The sequence below is a fragment of the Colletes gigas genome, unplaced genomic scaffold (assembly GCF_013123115.1).
Source record: "Colletes gigas isolate AHSC1104 unplaced genomic scaffold, ASM1312311v1 Colletes_gigas_Sc00074, whole genome shotgun sequence".
Lineage (NCBI taxonomy): Eukaryota > Metazoa > Arthropoda > Insecta > Hymenoptera > Colletidae > Colletes > Colletes gigas.
This window is the reverse complement of record NW_025106703.1, coordinates 18,736-37,988: the sequence shown is the minus strand read 5'-3', so window position 1 is coordinate 37,988 and position 19,253 is coordinate 18,736. Positions and strand designations below refer to the sequence as shown.

Genomic DNA, 19,253 nt, shown 5'->3' with positions numbered 1-19,253 from the left:
CCCGGCGCTAAACGTTGCTGTTGTAAATGCGGTGAGAACGTTTCATGAAAAATTTAAATTATTAGTACGATAAGCTTAATGTGTTCATTAAATTTATGTTTCACTGAAGATCGTCACTACTCTGCACTACAGGTGTGAGCCCTGCAGAACTACAGTGCGATCGTAAATTTAGAACAAGGTGGGATATTTTGACACAATCAGTTGAGGGAAGAGTCTTTAGACTTCTCTAGAGTTCTTTAAACAGGTTATGTTTTTCTCAGAGTTTCTGTAATGTGGTTTTGGTAGATTAGTTTACAGTCCAGGCGAATCCCAAGGTATTTCACACTCTTTATTGGTGATGTATTTGTGTTATATGTATATTATTATTGGCATAAATATTTTACTGTTTTTTTCTTTTTACTAAAGATTATGACTTCTGTTTTGTCTGGGTTTATATTTATTTTCCATTTATCGTAACATTTCTCTAGATTATTTATGTGTATTTGTATTTTTTTTGCTACATTATTGCATTAATGCTGTATTGCAAAAATAATTACAATTATTGCATTAAAAGATTCTGCATATATGGTGGTATCATCAAAAAATTTTAGTATACCATTAAGATATATTTTAATTAGCTGTGGTTCCTTAAACAAATCCCTTTTTGTTGGAGCTAGCATTGTTATATATTATTTTCAATTTCCTTTTGAGCATATAGGAATGAATTAGTTTTAGTTAGTTGAGTGGGTATTTTTCCATTATCATCTTTTATATAAGACTACATATCTAAACCTCATCAAAAACATTCTGTATGTCTGATAATAATAATATTTTTATTTTATTTTTATTAAGACTTAGGCTTATATCGTTAATAATTCTAACTACTTGTTTTATGGTGTGGTGCTTTTTCCTAAAACCAAATTGTATATCTTTGGTTAACCTATTTTATTCTCCATGGTCTTTAAGTTTATCTAATATAATTTTCTCTGTTATCTTTCTTAATGTTATTAGCCAGTTTATTGGTCTGTAACTTCCTGGGTTTGCTTTATTTTTTCAACGTTTAAAGATGGGTATTATATTAGTTTCTTTCCAATGCTTTGGAAAGTACATGTATTTGAATATTCCATTTATAATGTATGTTAATTGAACTATTGCTTTTTTTATGAAATTTTTAAGTACTGCATTTTACATTTCATCATGTCTTTATTGAAATTTACTTTCTTTCTTATTTTCATCAAGTCTTTTGCAGGAGCCAGTATTTGGTTTTCCTGATCTACTGGACTTCAGATATCATTTATGTAATTGTGTACACATTGGATTATATTGTCTTGCTCAACTGTATTATTGGCTAGTTCAATGTTGTGTATTGCTTTAAATTGTGTTGCTGTCATGTGTTCGATTCGCTATCTGACTTCTTCTAATTTCTAACGCTCCCTCTACATTCATACAATCATGTATAGCTCCTTACACACCTGCACATTATATATTCAACAGTCTTGCGAACTTAATCTAAAATGTTTATAATTACAAACTGGAAACAATAAATGTGTTTTTCCGAACATGCTCCCCTAATTATAGTATTTTTCCAATTCACATATTAAATCAAACTTATTCAGTTATAATTTTTCTTTAAACAAGTTAAACTTTAATCCAGCCAATGGTTTTGTAAAAACATCAGCTAATTGTTCCGCTGATGGGCAATATTCTTACTTTAACAATCCTTCTTTAAATTTCTTTGTCAGAAAATGATACCTATCGTCTATACGTTTTCAATATCTGCAATGTGCTTTGACTATCTATCTTTAATTTAGCTGTCACTTTTATTCATTAGTTCCTCTATCAACGTTTTTGCATATAAAATATCTTTCATACATTCCATGGCAGCAACAAATTCCGCCTCGACGCTTGATAAATTAATAATTGGTTATTTCCTACTGCACCAACTCATGGGTCTATCACCAAGAAAAATAACGTAACCTATGGTACTTTTTTGAATTTGCAAGTTTCTGGCAAAATTTGAATCACAATAACGGTCCAACTTGATATCGTATTTCTAAATTACAATTATTTTATACTACTAACTACATATCTGTTGACTTGATTTATAGCATATCTATAGGCAGTTCTAATTAACAGGAGTCCGGTACCACACGTATTTGAAACTACATATAGCAACTAGTTAACAAAGTATGTAAACAAATATATTTTAATTATATCTATTTTAACAGCATGTGCGGCCTTGTTCCGTATGAAAAATTAGGAAATATGAATTAATAATTCTTTAACAATTCTTCCAAAAACACTTTTCCAAAAAATCTGAAAAATTACGCATTAATAGTCATAATGTTACGCTAAAGCTGTGAAAATATGAACATGGTCACATAAGTAATTAAGGCAATATAAAGCTTTTTCACCATTTTTTAATCGTTTTTTATTTTTTTGTCTACGTCCCACCCCTTCGAAAAATCTGAAAAAATTAGAGATTACTAATTATTTTGAGAGCTTTATACTGTATAAAAACAATCGTGGTCACTTGATAACTTCGATACAAAATCGCCGGTTAAAATATTTTCGAATTTTTTAAAAATCGAATTTACATCCAAAAATTTTGAAAAAATTCTCGAATATGTACATCAATCGATAAAATAACCATGATTTTTTTCATAATTTTTAATTGAGCAGAATGAAAGATATTAAGGATAAACTAAAATATGATTTTCACCCCGTAATTACCCCTGTAGTAGACACACCGGGTTGAAACTCTGTGAAAAAGCGTTTTTTCGAACCATCTATCGAGTGGATTAGCCCCGTTCAATTGGTTTGGAGGCACTTTTACCATGCTTATTCAGTACACCTTTTCTAATGAAACGCCCGTAATAATGTAATAATCCTAGAACTGCACGTAATTGAGTGATATTGCTGGGTCGTGGTATTTTCTCAATAGCTTCTAATTTATTTTTTTCTTTATATATTCCGTACTTATCGATATAGTGACCGCAGTAGTGTATACCTTCTTTTAGGAATTCGCTTTTTTCCATGTTAATTTGAATATTGTACGTAGCTAATCACGTGAGAACTTCCTTAAGACGTTTCAGATGCGTTTGGTCATCCGGACCTGTAATTCTAATGTTGTCTAAAAAGTCTTATAGGGATGCGTAGGGATAAACGGGATTACCAGTAACGACACGTGTTCCTTGTACCAGAGCAGTGATGCCAGAAAAGCACCGCCGCACAGTGGGCAAAATCGAGCTAAAATGGACAAAATTCGGTAACTCAGTGAATTTTGCCGTAAATTTTTAGAAAATTGGTATCTCTAGGTTGTTTTGGACATAGATTTCAAATTTTGAATAAAAATGATCGAATTCAAAATGGTCGATTCAATATGGCGGACGGAAAAATCAAAACTTAATAAATTTTTTTGAAAATTAATATACCTGAGTAAGTGGGCATGCTGGTTTTGAATTTGTATTCGAAATTGTAGAATTCAAAATGGCTGATCCAACCTGGCGGATTCCGAAAAATATGGGCAAAAATCGATAACTCATTGAATATTGGATGAAATTATTTTAATATTGGTGGTCTAATGTGTGTTTTTGAGGTCGCTTATTTCGAACATCAAATTAAAATTATAAAATTAACCACGGTGAATTTTATATGGAAAAGATTTCACATATATATATATATTAGTGATGATTTCTGGATTGTTAATATTGAACATTATCTTCAAATTAAACAGTGACTGGATTTGGTTTAATTGCTGTTTTAATTATATTTTAAAATATATGGAATTATAAGAGTTTTCTCCACGACAAGGTACCAGACTAAAAAAAGGTTTTTTTTTGTTTTTTTTTAATTTTAATCTGTTTTTTTATTTATATTACTATGGGAATATTTATTGTTATGTAGTAAACACAATTTTATTCTGCCTCTATCTAATCTTCCTCAAGATTTCCAAAGCAATCCTCAATATCTAAAGATTCGTCAGAAATAGTGTCATAATTAGCTGATTCTTCCGAAACAACGTCATCATCATTTTCATTATCGGTCCACTTGATTAATGTTTTCGCTTCAGTTGATAATTCTTTCGTCATCTTATCTTTTTGTAATCTGTTAGCACTAATACTAGGATCCGACGAAATAAGAAGATGGTTCATTATATCTTCATTACTGCTTTTACGAGAACAAGTTCTACTATTATAACGTCTGTCAGCTTTAAATATTTTATTTCCAGATTCCTGAGCCTCTTCTGAAAAGTAGCCTATAGGTAGAACTAATTTTCGCATAATATTACTACCATGTAGTAGCACTTTATGTACAGAAGGGGGCATTTTGTACCATCCGTACAAATTAATAAATATTTCTGCAGTTTCTCTGGCATATATTTCAAATTTTTCCATATCTAGTGTGTGATTACTTGCGGTTACATGTAAGATGTTACCAAACCTTTCTACTAGTCTTTGGTCGATTCCAAGTACTCTAGAAACAATCGCAGGATTCGAAAAAAACCGCCTAGCTGTATTGCCATCATTAGTTGTACCGTGTCCTTGATTCACAACATCAACTGTTATAGACAATTGGGATTTTAAATCATCCTGAATTTGTTTCTTTCTGATTTGTTGTAACATCTTATTATTTCCTGTGGCACAACTCTCTTTAAAATCTAGGTTATACGAAACGTGTAATAAGCACTCCATAAATCGTATCCAGCAATGAAGGGTGGATAAACCAAATTTATAATTCTCTTCGTTAATTTTTAGTTCTTTTACATAATGTAAATTATTTATGTGTGATGGGCTTACTCTACATATATTACAGGATGTCGTCGATTTCTGGCCTGTTAACACATTACACACTTTACCATCAATCATGGTACAATATAAAGCGTGAGCGATTTTAAAACATTTATTGGACGCATTTTCCACTGTAGCTGTAGGCTGCAGATTTTTAAATTCATTCATATAGAAATTGTAATTCTCCAAAGTGTTGGATGCTGTTTCTTTGGCAAATTTAAATTTAATTGGTCTGCAAAATCTTACAGAGGATGGCCTATCATTTTTCCATAAAACACAACTACTATCGCGACTGTCTGTCAATATTAACTTTTAACTTTTGTTTAAAATTTTGTTGGCCAGAAGCACCATCCATTCCCCACTTTCCATGTCAAGTTAACTTTTCAGTGTCTATATCGGGGAAAACTTGATTTGGTAGTGATTTCATGATTTGAGATGTTGTGTGATCCAGAAGGGATTGTAATTTGATTTCAGCACCATTTTCAGTGACAGTTATATTTTCAGGGTAACATTTTTTTTTAGCAGCCTGAATCTTCGCATAAGGAGGATAAAGTTTATCTCCGAATAAGCGTTCACTATAAGTTCGAAGCAATTCGTATTTTCTCTTTGATAGACCCAAGTCTATATACATTGCCAGAACTTCATTTATAAATGATTCTTTTTGTTCATTCTCTGGTAGCAAATATTTGCAGTATTTTTTATTGTTGGGTGCAACAGCTGCCCCCAACTCTTCTTGGCTATACTTGCTACGAAGCTCATGTGACCGTCTTTTTTGGGTCTTACTGCTACAATCTTCGTACCATTTGCGTGGACGGCCACGACCACGATTCCCTACATTGCCACACGATGAACTATCATTGGGATTAATAATAGCAGGTTTGGGGCGCATCATTTCAAATGATATTTTAACTTCGTTTTCCATAAACTGCGTGTACTTTTTTACAAAGATTGCTCGTGCTCGATTAACATTTGCCCAATATTTTGAATATTTGGAAATAAAACTATTAGCTACATGTTTTTTTATTTGTAATAGTTGCGTTTTATTGTAGTTCTTATCTTTTTTTATATATTCTATTATTAGTTCTAGATGTGACTTTCTTTTATCATTACTATTAGAAATACATTCACATAAAATTTTATTTTTAAGTATAATATCAGCCATCTTATGAAGTATATAACGCAACTTGAATTAGCAAACAGAATAAATCGGGAAGAAAAAAAAATTATAAAGGTGCAAAGAAAATAATTTTTAAGGAAAACAGTTTTTAATAAAATATAAGTGAATATTATAAAAGTAACAAGTAATATGGCGTAATAGTACAAAACTATGAAAATATGGAGTAAACACGAAATTATACGGATGAAATACGTATAAACCGCAAATCGAAGTAAATTGAGCCTGTCAAACCGGTTACATTTATAGTCAACATGATACACTTCAAATTGTGAGATTTAAGGTTTTCCGTATTTCATCTAGTGGATAAAAGGTAAAGTTCGAATGTAGAAACGAGCATAGTCCAGTAATGCGAGATAGTCCAATATACAGGGTGTTCGGCTACTCCTGGGGAAAATTTTCATGGGGGATTCTAGAGGCCAAAATAAGACGAAAATCAAGAATACCAATTTGTTGATGAAGGCATCGTTAAAAAGTTATTAACAATTATATTCAAAAATTTCGAATCCTTCTAGAAAAATTATTTTCGGTTGCGGGGGTCAATTACAATCACTTCTGGTGAATAGACATACCCCTGAAATCCTGCGCATTTTCGAGAAAAAAATTCAGTACGGGCGGAAATTTAAACGTTAATAACTTTTTAACAAAGCCTCTATCAACAAATTGGTATTCTTGATTTTCGTCTTATTTTGACCTCTAGAATCTCCCATTAAAATTTTTCCCAGGGGTGGCCGAATACCCTGTATTTCGTTCATCAAGTAGTATAAATTCCATTTTAAATATATTCATTTGTTAATAACAATGTGTTATTAATTTTAAAATGTCATTAACACTTGCAATGAACTTAATTCAAGATATTTTTTACGAGAGATTCACATAAATAGCCTTTCTTGATCCTGGGAATTTCCCCTTAAATATCTACGTGAAAATACATATAATACTATATTATTAATATCTTTTCAATAGGCAAAAATATGCAAACGGGATTTGTTTCTTAATTTTAAGGATACTTTAAAGAAAAGATTTATCCTAGTTTCGTTCAGGCATAATGAGGCAAACTTATTAAATTTCGCATCGGAAGTTTACTTTCTTATTCAAAATCGAGCTAATACGCTGGGGCAATTTTTAAACTTGAAAATAATTGTTAAACATATTTCAAAACAATATTAAACATTTTTTTATCGATGCAATATATAAAAAGCTATACAAGCAAATTTTTTCATAATTTTTCACGTAGCTCTAGCTGTATACGATGAGTTTGAACAAATATAAAAATATTACGAAACTAAACGGATGAGCGTTAACGACAATACTTAAATATACATATCAACTTATATTTAATAACTTTCAACTGATTTTACTTGATTTTCATAAACTTTAAAGTATTGTTAAAGACGTGAAATAATTAATTTCGGTCATCTAAACAAAAGTTAAAATTCGATTTTTGTCCTCATGTCGCCCACTGTGCGCCGGATGCACACTTTAACATGCTAGATACGCGTACGTGAGCTCGTGGAGTTTCGGAAAGACGACAAAGGCAAACTGACGCATGTCCTCTTTCTCGATTCTCCGAAGCTGCCCGAAGTAATTTCGGATCGCCTCGTGGGAGTCGAGCGAGAAAGGCTCACATTTGCCTTCTCGCTCTTAACAACTGAAATCCGACCTCCCGTCAACGGCATACGATTTGGATTCTCGAGCCGAGATTCTCGACTGCCCAGGCATTTTTACTTTCCGACCTATGTATGTAGGCGCACATAAGCAAAGTACCCATAATGAAAACAAAATTTTGTAAAATTTATTTTACGGAAATACACGTTTTAAGACCCCCTGATCATATTTTAATTATTGAAAAAAAAGAAATTTTTTTTATTAGTCCCATGTATGAGCGCACATATGTATATTATTAATACGATTTTTGAAAATCAAAATACTTTCAGATTGAAAATTAATAAATTAAAATGAGATTCCCCTTTTTACCAGTATTGTGCACGCTGTGGCATTTTTCAATAAGAAGAGTTCTTACTTTTATAACATAAACAAAACTGTAGAATTATTAATAGTAGAAATTAATTAATAATGATTTTCCTCGATTGTTTTGAGATAACCAAGTATCAATTTGTTATGACGAACTAAATAGAATTAACTAGAAACAAAGGAAAGGTGATCCCGTTTGCCAGTTTAATACAAAGTATGGGTTGGATCTTAAATTTTAAAAGGACATAGTCGAATATTTTTAAAGGTACAAAACATAGCGTTTCATTTTAGAACAGTAACATGAGTTAGCAGGTAATGTCATAAAACTGTTTTTCCCAGTTATATCCCTTTTTACCTGAAGTATAAGGTAAAAAGTACGAGCTACAAGGTACGACTATCCGAAAATCGTTCACATTTTATCAATGTAAATGAAGCGGCCTTTCCATCAGAGTTAAATACAAAATTTTGTAATTTCTGTGAAAACAGAACTTTTATTAGATGTAGGTGGTGCTTGAAATTGTTGTTTTCACTGTTTTTACGAAAAGTACCATCCAGATTCATGTACTTTGTACATTGAAAATAACATATTGTTAGAATATGGAGGGCTCAAATATTTATTTGAGAACCTCGTCTAACGGGTGTCCGGATTACGAAGGAGTAGGACGTAGGAAAAGTAAATCGTTTGTTTTAATTGTATTTTCGCGTCGTCGATCTTCGACGACGCCGTTTATTTGAAAAAAAGAATAAAACAAAACAAACGAAACGTAAAAAACTTGTAATAATCAAAAAAAAATAAAACAGAACAAAATTTACAGAAAGAAAAAGAACCAGAATTTTTGGCCGTTTGCCGCTTTTCAACAATTGAAAAATAAATTAAAATCAATCGACTCGTCGCCTGGCGCGGTAATCCGCCTCTCTTTCGACGAGTCGTCGGCTGGCGTCACTCTTCTCTGTAACAAAAAGGACGGAACTTGGTGTAAATACACGGTAACGTTAGTCACGTTTTCCGTCTCGTTCTGAAGTTCTCGCGCTCCTAGCTGTGCTTGTCGCACTCAGGAGCGGGGATTCTCTGCCGCTGCGTTACGCGGCGAAACAGGTGGACTGTATTTATTTATGTTCCCTTTAAATCAGGAAACGTTTGATTGCAGTTCTAAGGAAGACGAGATTATACCTCGATTCTTCCTATACTGCGTGATCTCGACCGTCGTAGGAAAGGGCAACAGATGGAGGTTGTAAGGCTCCAAATGTTGTCGAATCCTCGGTTTCTTACCGTCCTCGTAATCCGTCCGTGTACGGTGTGGGACTGTACCTTGTCTGCGTTCGCAACGACTTACGATTAGCGTACGTTTCCCACTGTTGCTCTTGAGCGGTATTCCACGCACACGTTGGCGTATTTTCGAAATACCGCTTCAGCAGGTCGCCTGATGCTGGACACGTAATTAAAATTCCTAGCACCGACTGGAGGGCGGCAAGCCCACCCACGGAATACACCACGAAGGCCCGTCTAGGTGGGGTTTTAACCGTTCGACAGTCAAGGGAGGTTCGAAGGTCAAACTCGAAACTTCGGATACGACCGATCGGTCCAACGATACGTATCTTTTTCCTCAGTCTTAGGTGGTTTTTACCACTGCTGAACTAGAAACTTTCGGAAATAACCCACGAGATTCCTCGTTATAAACGGAAGTGTCGTTGGTACCGGATGGTATCCCAATCCGTTTATGTACTGCACTTCTGGCGTTTCCGACTCTTTTTCACTCCAGTTAAAACGTGTAGCGGAAGTATTGGCGTTACCGGATCGGACCCCAATCCGTTCACGCCCTGCACCTTCTCCACCACGTTCTTAACTGGCTCGAAAGAACGACAAGCTCTACACTATTCGTTCTATTTGGTATATACGGAGGAGCGGGATCGTATGCCCATCTGCTCTCGGCCGTTTCCAAATCAAGAGTGATTCGCTGAACAAGGAGACTCAAATTCGGAGAGCGATTTCCGACTGGCGGCGCTGTAGCCGAATTTGAGTTTGTCTTTGTCTATCTTTCGATTGTCTTTCCTTTTCTATCTTACGCGTTTCGAAACGTTAGCTTGAAATTCTGCGTAGTTTGGTCGATCGCGTGATGTTTCGAAGAAATACGTATGTGACCGTTTTTGTATCCGGTCTTGTTTACGCGTAGCGGACATGAGAGCCGAACCTTCTCGAATATGTTAAGCTGCGTCCCCACTGGGTCGGCACGGCTCGGCATTTGCCGATCGGCACTGCAGATCAGCACAGCGTTCGGCAAAAGGCGGCACAAGGCGGCACGGCCGTGCCACTGCTATGCACCGCGGCAAAGCCATTTCTTTCTCATTCAGTCAGTAGTGAAACGCCAAACGCAACGAACCAAAAAATGTACAGTGACGACGAAGTAATAACTGGTGCTGCTGCAGTTATAGTAATAGCAAATGCAAAAAAAATGCCTAAAAAACGAAGATTTTGGATGCGTCCGAGTTTACGTAGCAGAAGAATATATAGTGCCAGTGATATGATTAAAGATTTAATTTTGGACGACGTAAACGCAATCAATCTGGAATACAGGTGTAACGGTGGCTTTAAAAATTTTTTCCGCATGTCCTCTACTGAATTTGAACAATTGCTAAATTTAATCGGGCCAAAAATTGCTGCGAAGGACACAAATTTTAGGGAAGCAATCCCTGCAAAAGTGCGTCTTGGTGTGACATTACGATTTTTGGCAACAGGGGATTCATATCACTCCCTTATGTACTTATTTAAAATTTCAAAACAAACAATTTCAAAAATCATTCCAAAAGTATGTGAAGCTCTCATTGATGTACTTCAAGATTATATAAAAGTAAGTATTGCTGGATCACGTTAGTTATATTATTAAATAATTAATCCTATTTTTTATATTAGATTTATTACTATTATTTACAATACAATACATAATTTATTTTACTAGATTCTATCCTATATTTATGAAATGTCAAAATTATGTTCTATATTTTGTGCAGGTGTATGAGTGGAGGTGTATGCGGGTGTATGAATGGAGGTGTATGTGGGTGTATGAGTGGAGGGGTATGTGGGTGTAAGAATGGAGGTGTATGTGGGTGTATGAGTGGAGGTGTATGTGGGTGTATGAGTGGAGGTGTATGGGGGTGTATGAGTGGAGGTGTATGTGGGTATATGAATGGAGGTGTATGTGGGTGTATGAGTGGAGGTGTATGTGGGTGTATGAGTGGAGGTGTATGTGGGTGTATGAGTGGAGGTGTACGTGGGTGTATGAATGGAGGTGTATGGGGATGTATGAGTGGAGGTGTATGTGGGTGTATGAATGGAAGTGTATGTGGGTGTATGAGTGGAGGTGTATGTGGGTGTATGAATGGAGGTGTATGGGGGTGTATGAGTTGTAGTGTCCGAGTAACCAAGGCGTGGTGAGGTTAATAGTTTATTCAGTACTAGCAGCCCCGGCGGACTTCGTCCCACCCAAAAATACAACGAAACTGTTGCATTTTTTAAATAAAAAATTTTCTTACCAAAAAATCATCTTTATTCTAGTACTTTGTGATACACAATATTTTTGGTTTTTTGTTCCGGTGCCAACACAAACAAAGCAGATGGCTTACCAACATGTGAACAGGCTACATACAGTTGGCCATGTGAAAAACATTCATTTTCCAAATTTAGACCACAAACATCCAATGATTGGCCTTGAGCCTTGTTGATTGTCATGGCGAACGCAAGACGAACCGGGAATTGAATGCGTTTGAATTCGAAAGGCATGTCTGTCGGTATCAAAGGAATACGCGGAATGAGAACTTGTTCTCCTTTAAACTTGCCTTTGAGAATTGTTGCGTAAATGATATTATTCATGATTTGCTTTACAATCAAACGCGTTCCGTTACACAATTTAGGAGGTTGCAAATTTCGAAGCATAATCACTACCGAACCAACTTTAAGGTGTAAAATGTGTTGCGGAACACCAGGCAAATCCAAAGAATTCAAAAATTCAGTGGGGTAATTCGTAGCTTCATCTTCATTTACCACACAATCAACAGATTTGAATGAATGCATTGGACCACCAATTTGATTTTGAATTTTAAAATTAATCTCATTCACATCCTTGTTCTTCGCTGCCAAAATTGCGCGTTCACTTAACCAATCGTGATTCAAATAATTAACAACAATATCCGGAAACACTTTACGAATTAGTTCATCTTTCGATGTAACGAAATTACAAAAATTCGACGGAAATGAAATCAAACCGGTTGTGACATCGACGGGAACTTCACCATTACCGATGGCTATCAGTTGTTTGGAGAACACATCAGCTGTAGGATCGTTTTGTAATGAAACTCGCATATTCGTATTCAATTTAAGTTTCTTCACAAAGCGCCACAAAGACGATGACTTCAAGGAAGCGTTAACTGCATCAGCAGCAGTTGATTTTGGAATGACAGGTAACGTTTGACGGAAATCACCAGACAATAGAATCATAGCGCCTCCAAAACGTCTTGAATTATTGCGTAAATCCTTCATGGTCCGATTAACTGCTTCCAATGCACGTTTATGCACCATTGTGCATTCATCCCAAATGATGATTTTACAACATTGCAACACTTTTCCCATAGCGGAATTTCTACTAATGTTGCATGTGGGTTCTTCAACCACTTGGAGATTCAACGGCAATTTCAGCGCTGAATGTGCTGTCCGGCCTCCTTCCAACAACGTAGCAGCTATTCCTGAAGAAGCGACTGCCAAAGCAATTTGAGATCTCGAACGAATAGTAGCCAAAAGCAAAGAAATAAGAAATGTTTTCCCAGTACCACCGGGAGCATCGATAAAAAATATTCCCCCATTTCCGTTATCAATCGCCTTCATCAATGTTTCATACACGATTTTCTGCTCAGGATTTAACAATGGAACATTATCACAAACCATTCGGCTCAATGCGTCTCGATCATATTCACGTTCTCGTTCTATTTCTTGATTAAAAGCATCGTGGATTGAACGATTAGGCGCTGGTATTCCTAAAGTACACAACAAATTGCCGCTAATAAGCAAACATATATCCTCAATCGCAATCAACGATTCATTATGAATCTCATCAGTCATTCCCAAATTGAAATCTCCGGTTGCAGCACGAACTCGATGCAAAAAATCCTCTGACATGTTGTCCTTGTATTTATCCCACAAATCTTTCGGATTTGATGGATTACACGTCGAAATTATGATTGCAAACAATGAACGTATTTGATTTGCAGGTGCGCACATAATTGCATCAGCAAGAGTCATATCCCAATGTGTATCATTCTCCAACAATTGCAAACGTTGACAGGCATCACGATATGTAGGACAGAGTACTCCATCGACGGTTCGAAGTGACTCGAATGAAGTTGGCCCACGAACATTTACCAACAGTAATCGCAAATAGAAACATTCTGCATTTCTAGATGGATGCACTGTGTAAATACGACCGATGGCATCTGTTGAGAATACATCTGGATTATCCGGAACTCGCTCGCCTTGCTTTCGCCGTTGAAACTTTTTCGATGAAGCATTCCAAGTGTAATAACGCGGCATCTGAGAGTAGAGCAATGTTCGTGCGAATGGATCACTCTCACATGTTGAAAAGAAACTGGTCAATGTTGTAGCTGGTGGTCTTTCAGCACGTTGAATGGCAGTGTGTTCAGTGAAATAAACACGTTGACCATTCTCCAGATGCACCGCCAAATGAACTACAGTTGGATGACGGTCGTGAATTGGAAATGAAAAAATTCGCCAAAGAGCCTCATTGCAACTAACATATCTTCCAATTTGATACCGCGTTACTTCATCATCGGCATTTGGATCCGGAACACCAAACGCAGCCATATCACTACCTTTTGTAATATACTTGCAAACGTATTTGATTGCTTTAATCGAATTACAGTCCTCCACATTGATATGCGCATCAAATGTTTTGCAAAGTAGTGGTGAATATGGAACAATCCAACTGTTATCAACCACAACATCATTTTGTTTCACTTTCAATGTAACTGTTCTGCCATTATCATCAGGTGAACGACGTCGATAAAGTGGATATCCGTCGTCGCCGGTAATAGTTTCCGCAGTGAGAGGACGTGGGTAGCGTTTAGAACACTTGCCGTTAGCCATGCACGGTGAATCCATGTTATTGTTGCCACACGGTCCGTGAATCATATTCTTGATGACTATATCATACAATTCTTGATCAATTTCTGGATCCGGTATCTCTGCGCAAATGACAGCATCGATTTCGTCTGGTCGAATCTTTTCAACGAACCAAAGTAGAATATGCGCGTGCGGCAGACCTCTCTTCTGCCATTCAACAGAATACATCCAGCATCGAACATCACCAAATACACGTTGTTTAGTAATGAAACCCATTAAAACCTTCAGCTTCTGTCTGAACACACGTGCAGTGATATCATGTCGATCACTCGATGTTTGGCCGGGAATTAAATTGCACTGAATATCAATCCATCTTGAGTTACAAGTGAAGGTGACAAATAAATCAGGACGACCGTACTGTCGAACAAACGCCATCGCATCTTGAGCATACTCGTGCATGTGGCGTGGACTGCCAACATACGTTGCCGGTAAGATTGTTAGTCGACCGAGATTCCTCGCATCACCTTCAGTTCTTATTGCATCCCGCAAATGAATGTACTCTTCTGAACGCAATTTCGCTTGATTTAAACGAATGTAACTGAGCCGTTCAGTCTCGATTTTGACATACATATCCACGCAGAATTGTTGAAGCAATCGCCGAAATCGCAACAGATAGTTATCCTCATTTTGACGAATCATTAAACGGTATGCATAGTAGTTCATCGAACTTACTTTCTTCGTTGTTTCTTCACCTAATAACAAATGAATCCGAAGTAACAAATAAATGCAAAGTTTGAAAATAAAATTAAGATTCCATTTAATTGATTGATTTGGTGACATGATTGAAGGAAGAAGTCTACTAACCAGTAACTGGATTTAACATTTTGATGTTAAAGTGGTAGCCGTCATCACCTGTCCAAAACATGAGCGGATACTGAAGTGCATCATACGACCGATGTGTCTCACTAATACGTTGTAATTGTCCATTGTTTCGGCGCGTCAGTACAATATCCCGTGATACCACTTGCTCACCGACTACAATAATGGCAACCTCATCAATTGTCGGTGCATTGTATTGACGTTCGTGCGCTAAGTTAGGCCTTTTATCCGCTTTAATCACGATTTGATGATCATCTGTTAGCATTCTGTCTAACGCATTCTTAAATAATCCAATCAATTCATTATGGTCATGAAGCATTCGTTGCAATTCTCTGATGATGTCTTCTTTCGTTCTATTGTACAATGCACTACGACGGTTTATTTGATCGCTCTCGTTCCCAATGAAATAGATTTGCAAGAAATTATATTCGCCATTAGGAAGCGGCAATAACGACCCAGCACGATGATGCACCTGCCCTTGAATCTGGTTACCAAGAGACGAATTCAAAATTAATAAAATGCGATCATTCAAAGGAAACGGAAGAGTACTCTTTCGAGCAGGAATTACCTTGAACGACGGATTATATCCGCTTTCATTGATAATTGATGCAGCGAAAGAAGTCATTTGAAAGCACCCATTATAGTTTTGAACATTTGCAAGAAATTGCTTTGATTCTGCTGTTACGCCTTCTAGATACGATCGCAATGGTTCCTGTGGCGATGGCAATGTTGGCAATTTAACTTTTCCACTAAGGCAACACAATCCAGGTGTTTCTCCTGGAAATTTCAATGCGTTGCAATGTGGACATACTACAACCATTGATCCAATTTGAACGACAGGAAGAGATCGATAATTGAATGCACAATCATATCGGAATGCTACTCGAAGCAAATTGGCATTGCCAGCACTTCTTCTTTGCTGTCTATTTTCAGTATTTATTCGTCGACTTTGCACCAAAAAATTTTCACATTGATTTACTCGACGACTTTGTTGTGCCAATCTACGCGAATCGATTACAGCCTGCTGTTGTTCTTCTGTTTGTTGCGCACGAATTTGGACGTGGTTTGCATTTCTTCGTTGTTGCGCAATGTTTCTATCTTCTTGACTCATATTCGCACGATGAGTCGACACTGCTCGTGCACCAGCTGAACGTCGGCCTAAATGAGATCTTCTCGTTGGTGGCATTATGAAGAACAACTGCAATACAATGAAATCACGAATAGAAAATTTGAAAACAATGAAACAACAATAGAAACGTACCACTTCTTACAGACAAATCCCAATAGTCAACCAACAATGCAACACATACACAAAAAAAACATTTGCTGATATCACCAATGTTGTATCCGATTTCAATGAATGTTTTGTATGATTTTCAGTCATAGAAATAGACTGAAAAAAACCAGACTGATTTAGCAAATCATGATTTGTTGATTTTCAACCTACAGTGTTGAAGAAAACATTTGAAAAATTGAGGAATTAATTCCTAAAATTTTCCTCAAATAGAGAAAATACCTTTCCATCAAAGTACAAATCATCAAAATCGGTTCGGCCACTCTCGAGTTATGGGATTACATCGCTTCGGACACTTTCTTTTATATATATAAGATTAGGTATATCAAAGAATTATTTAGAGCTTTTAGCAAATTAGGCATTCATTTCTATTCTTCTATATATTCTCGTTATCAATTTTAATTCACAAAAACTCACCAAATCGCAATGAAAAAATCCGAATCTGTAATGCGCAATGGCCGGCAAACGTTATTCGATCGAACAAAACACGAATTCGCAAAGTGCAATATGGACGGTGAAACAGCAACGAATGAAGAAACTGCGCAACTGAATCAAATGCCACAGTAGAGGTATAAATAAGAGTGGAACTCCATAGCATGCGTATGCGTATGCGTGCGTTTGACAGATAAGTAGAATACACACGTAAAAAAACCTGTCGTAACACTCTTGGTTGTCAAAATAAGACATTTTGAAATTATGATTTTTTGACCTTTTTTCCGATTTTTTTTTCTTTTTTTTTTTTTTAAACCCGTACTGAGAAAATACCTTTCCATCAAAGTACAAATCATCAAAATCGGTTCGGCCACTCTCGAGTTATGGGATTACATCGCTTCGGACACTTTCTTTTATATATATAGATATACAGATATTTAGGAACATTACAACTGGTTCGCCTCGTGGCGATACTCTCGTGCCGATCTTCTTTTCGCACTCTCCCTCTCCTACTCGCCGCCGCGTGGCGCCGCGACTACCCAGGATCGTAACTAGCCGATCCACCACACCAGGACCGTGACTAGTCGATCCACCACAGTTCGGCCATCCTGACGGATGATTGCCCTCAATCATAACAATTGTGCATAACATATCATACATAACAACAAATAAATGAATAATTTGAACATAAGGTAACATAAGTAATCATAAGGAATGAATAATTGAACATAAGTTAACATAAGTAATCATAAGGAATGAATAATTGAACATAAGTTAACATAAGTAATCATAAGGAATGAATAATTGAACATAAGGTAACATAAGTAATCATAAGGAATGAATAATTGAACATAAGGTAACATAAGTAATCATAAGGAAATTAGAAAATAGTATTCTTAACCTAACAGTAATAACATTTTAAAATAACGATATCTTTTAAAGTAAATAATATGAATTAATTACATTCTCCCCGAACCCAATGTTTCATATTCTCCGGTGCACAAATTCCTTCGAAAGGTATTTGCGTTAATTGTTCACCTTCCGGATCACAAACAACATATCTGTCGTTCTGTAACACTCGCTTCACCGTATAAGGTCCTCGAAATTTAGGCAAAAGCTTCTTATTTACGCCGGGCGTAACGTCTAGATTTTTAATTACTACATAATCACCTAACTTATACTTAGTAGGAACTTTATGTTTTTTATCATAATATTGTTTATTATATGCACTACTCGTTCCAGTTTGCCTAACAGCCTTTGCTCTAATTTCGTTTAAATCTCTGTTACGAGCGGGAGCGCGAGATCCTGGATTCGGTCGAGGGGCAGTACTCGACCGGTGGTTTTGGGTATGGTTAGGAAAAGAAAGGAGGTCCGGACGAACCAGGGGCTCTATACCCTGGGAGCCGTAGGTGGAGGTTACGTGGACGAACCAGGGGCTCTATACCCTGGGAGCCACGGGGTTAGATTTATAGGGAAAATGAATGGTTTCACGGACGAACCAGGGGCTCTATACCCTGGGAGCCGCTAGTAGGAGTGGACGAACCAGGGGCTTTATACCCTGGGAGCCACGTAGGTTTTTAGGATGTTTTAGGATCTTGCTCTCTGTCGTGATGGTACACCTCGAGCGGTAAAGGTGTACCGGGTTCGTGAGATACCCCTAGCCTTACGGTTAATATGGTTCAGGGTTGCCTTTGAGTGAATAACACACGTAAGGAACAATAACTTGAATATATATTTTTGACGATGCTCAAGTACAGCTATGGGTTTACAAGAAGTTGTACAATTGCTAAATTGCCTCGAAGGCGAAAGATTTCGTTATCGGCTTTTAACGCGGCGCGTTCGCGGGAGCTCTACTCGATTAATGGACACTCACTGATAAACCGCTAAGGTAGATAGTCGTAGATAGTTGCTTGAAGGGGATTATAGCCCGATCTTGCCCTGAGTGTCACAGTAACGTCGTGCCAAGAGTTTAGGTAAAACTGAGCTCCCCGAGTAAGAAACCGCGGCCCTTATATAGTTGAAAATGCCCAGTACTAAGGCGGGGCATTACCATAAAAGGCAATGAAAATTGGGCCGGGTGTGCGCATACGGCATGAGTCAACCCCGTTCAAAGGGTTGCTCGCTAGATGCTCGAGCCAACGCCCAAGTCACCAAACGTTTCAGCCCCATGCATGAATGATATGTAACAACACTCCCCCCCCTTAAATGAAACGTCATTTAATAATGGCGCTTTCATAATTGGGACTAAAACGTTTGGTACATCATACTACATACGTGCACACGAGTACATCCGTCCACACTGTTCACTGACTCATATGGCCCATGCACCGCGACACTAGCACTGAACTGTTCCGGTTTCTGTTGATGTTGAAGGTGGAAAGGACAGGTAGTCCTCCGGCTGCTGTTGGGTGGTGTGTGGTGGGCTGGTGGTCCTTTAGTCTGATTCACTACTATCTTCTGACAGGTGGGCATGCTTAAGTTTATCCTCATGCTTCACTATTGTTTTGCGGTCGTTGATTTCCAAAACGGCATTGTGCGTTTTCGTTTTATCTATTATTTTGAACGGTCCGATGTAGTGCGGGTCGAATTTGCTGGTACGTGGTTCGT

General features: G+C 36.9%; 1 protein-coding gene across 1 annotated transcript in view; it reads right to left on the bottom strand.

Moving 5' to 3' along the window:
- Positions 1 to 16,742, bottom strand: part of LOC122403784 — a 28,218-nt gene extending 11,476 nt beyond the window's left edge. The window contains exons 1-2 of the mRNA XM_043407514.1: positions 14,906 to 16,742; positions 11,559 to 14,793 (exon numbers count right to left, since the gene is read on the bottom strand). Of these exons, the coding sequence (XP_043263449.1) occupies positions 11,559 to 14,793; positions 14,906 to 16,106 (4,436 nt within the window). The 5' untranslated portion in view covers positions 16,107 to 16,742. The remainder of the gene's footprint in view (positions 1 to 11,558; positions 14,794 to 14,905) is intronic.
- Positions 16,743 to 19,253: the final 2,511 nt, after the last annotated feature.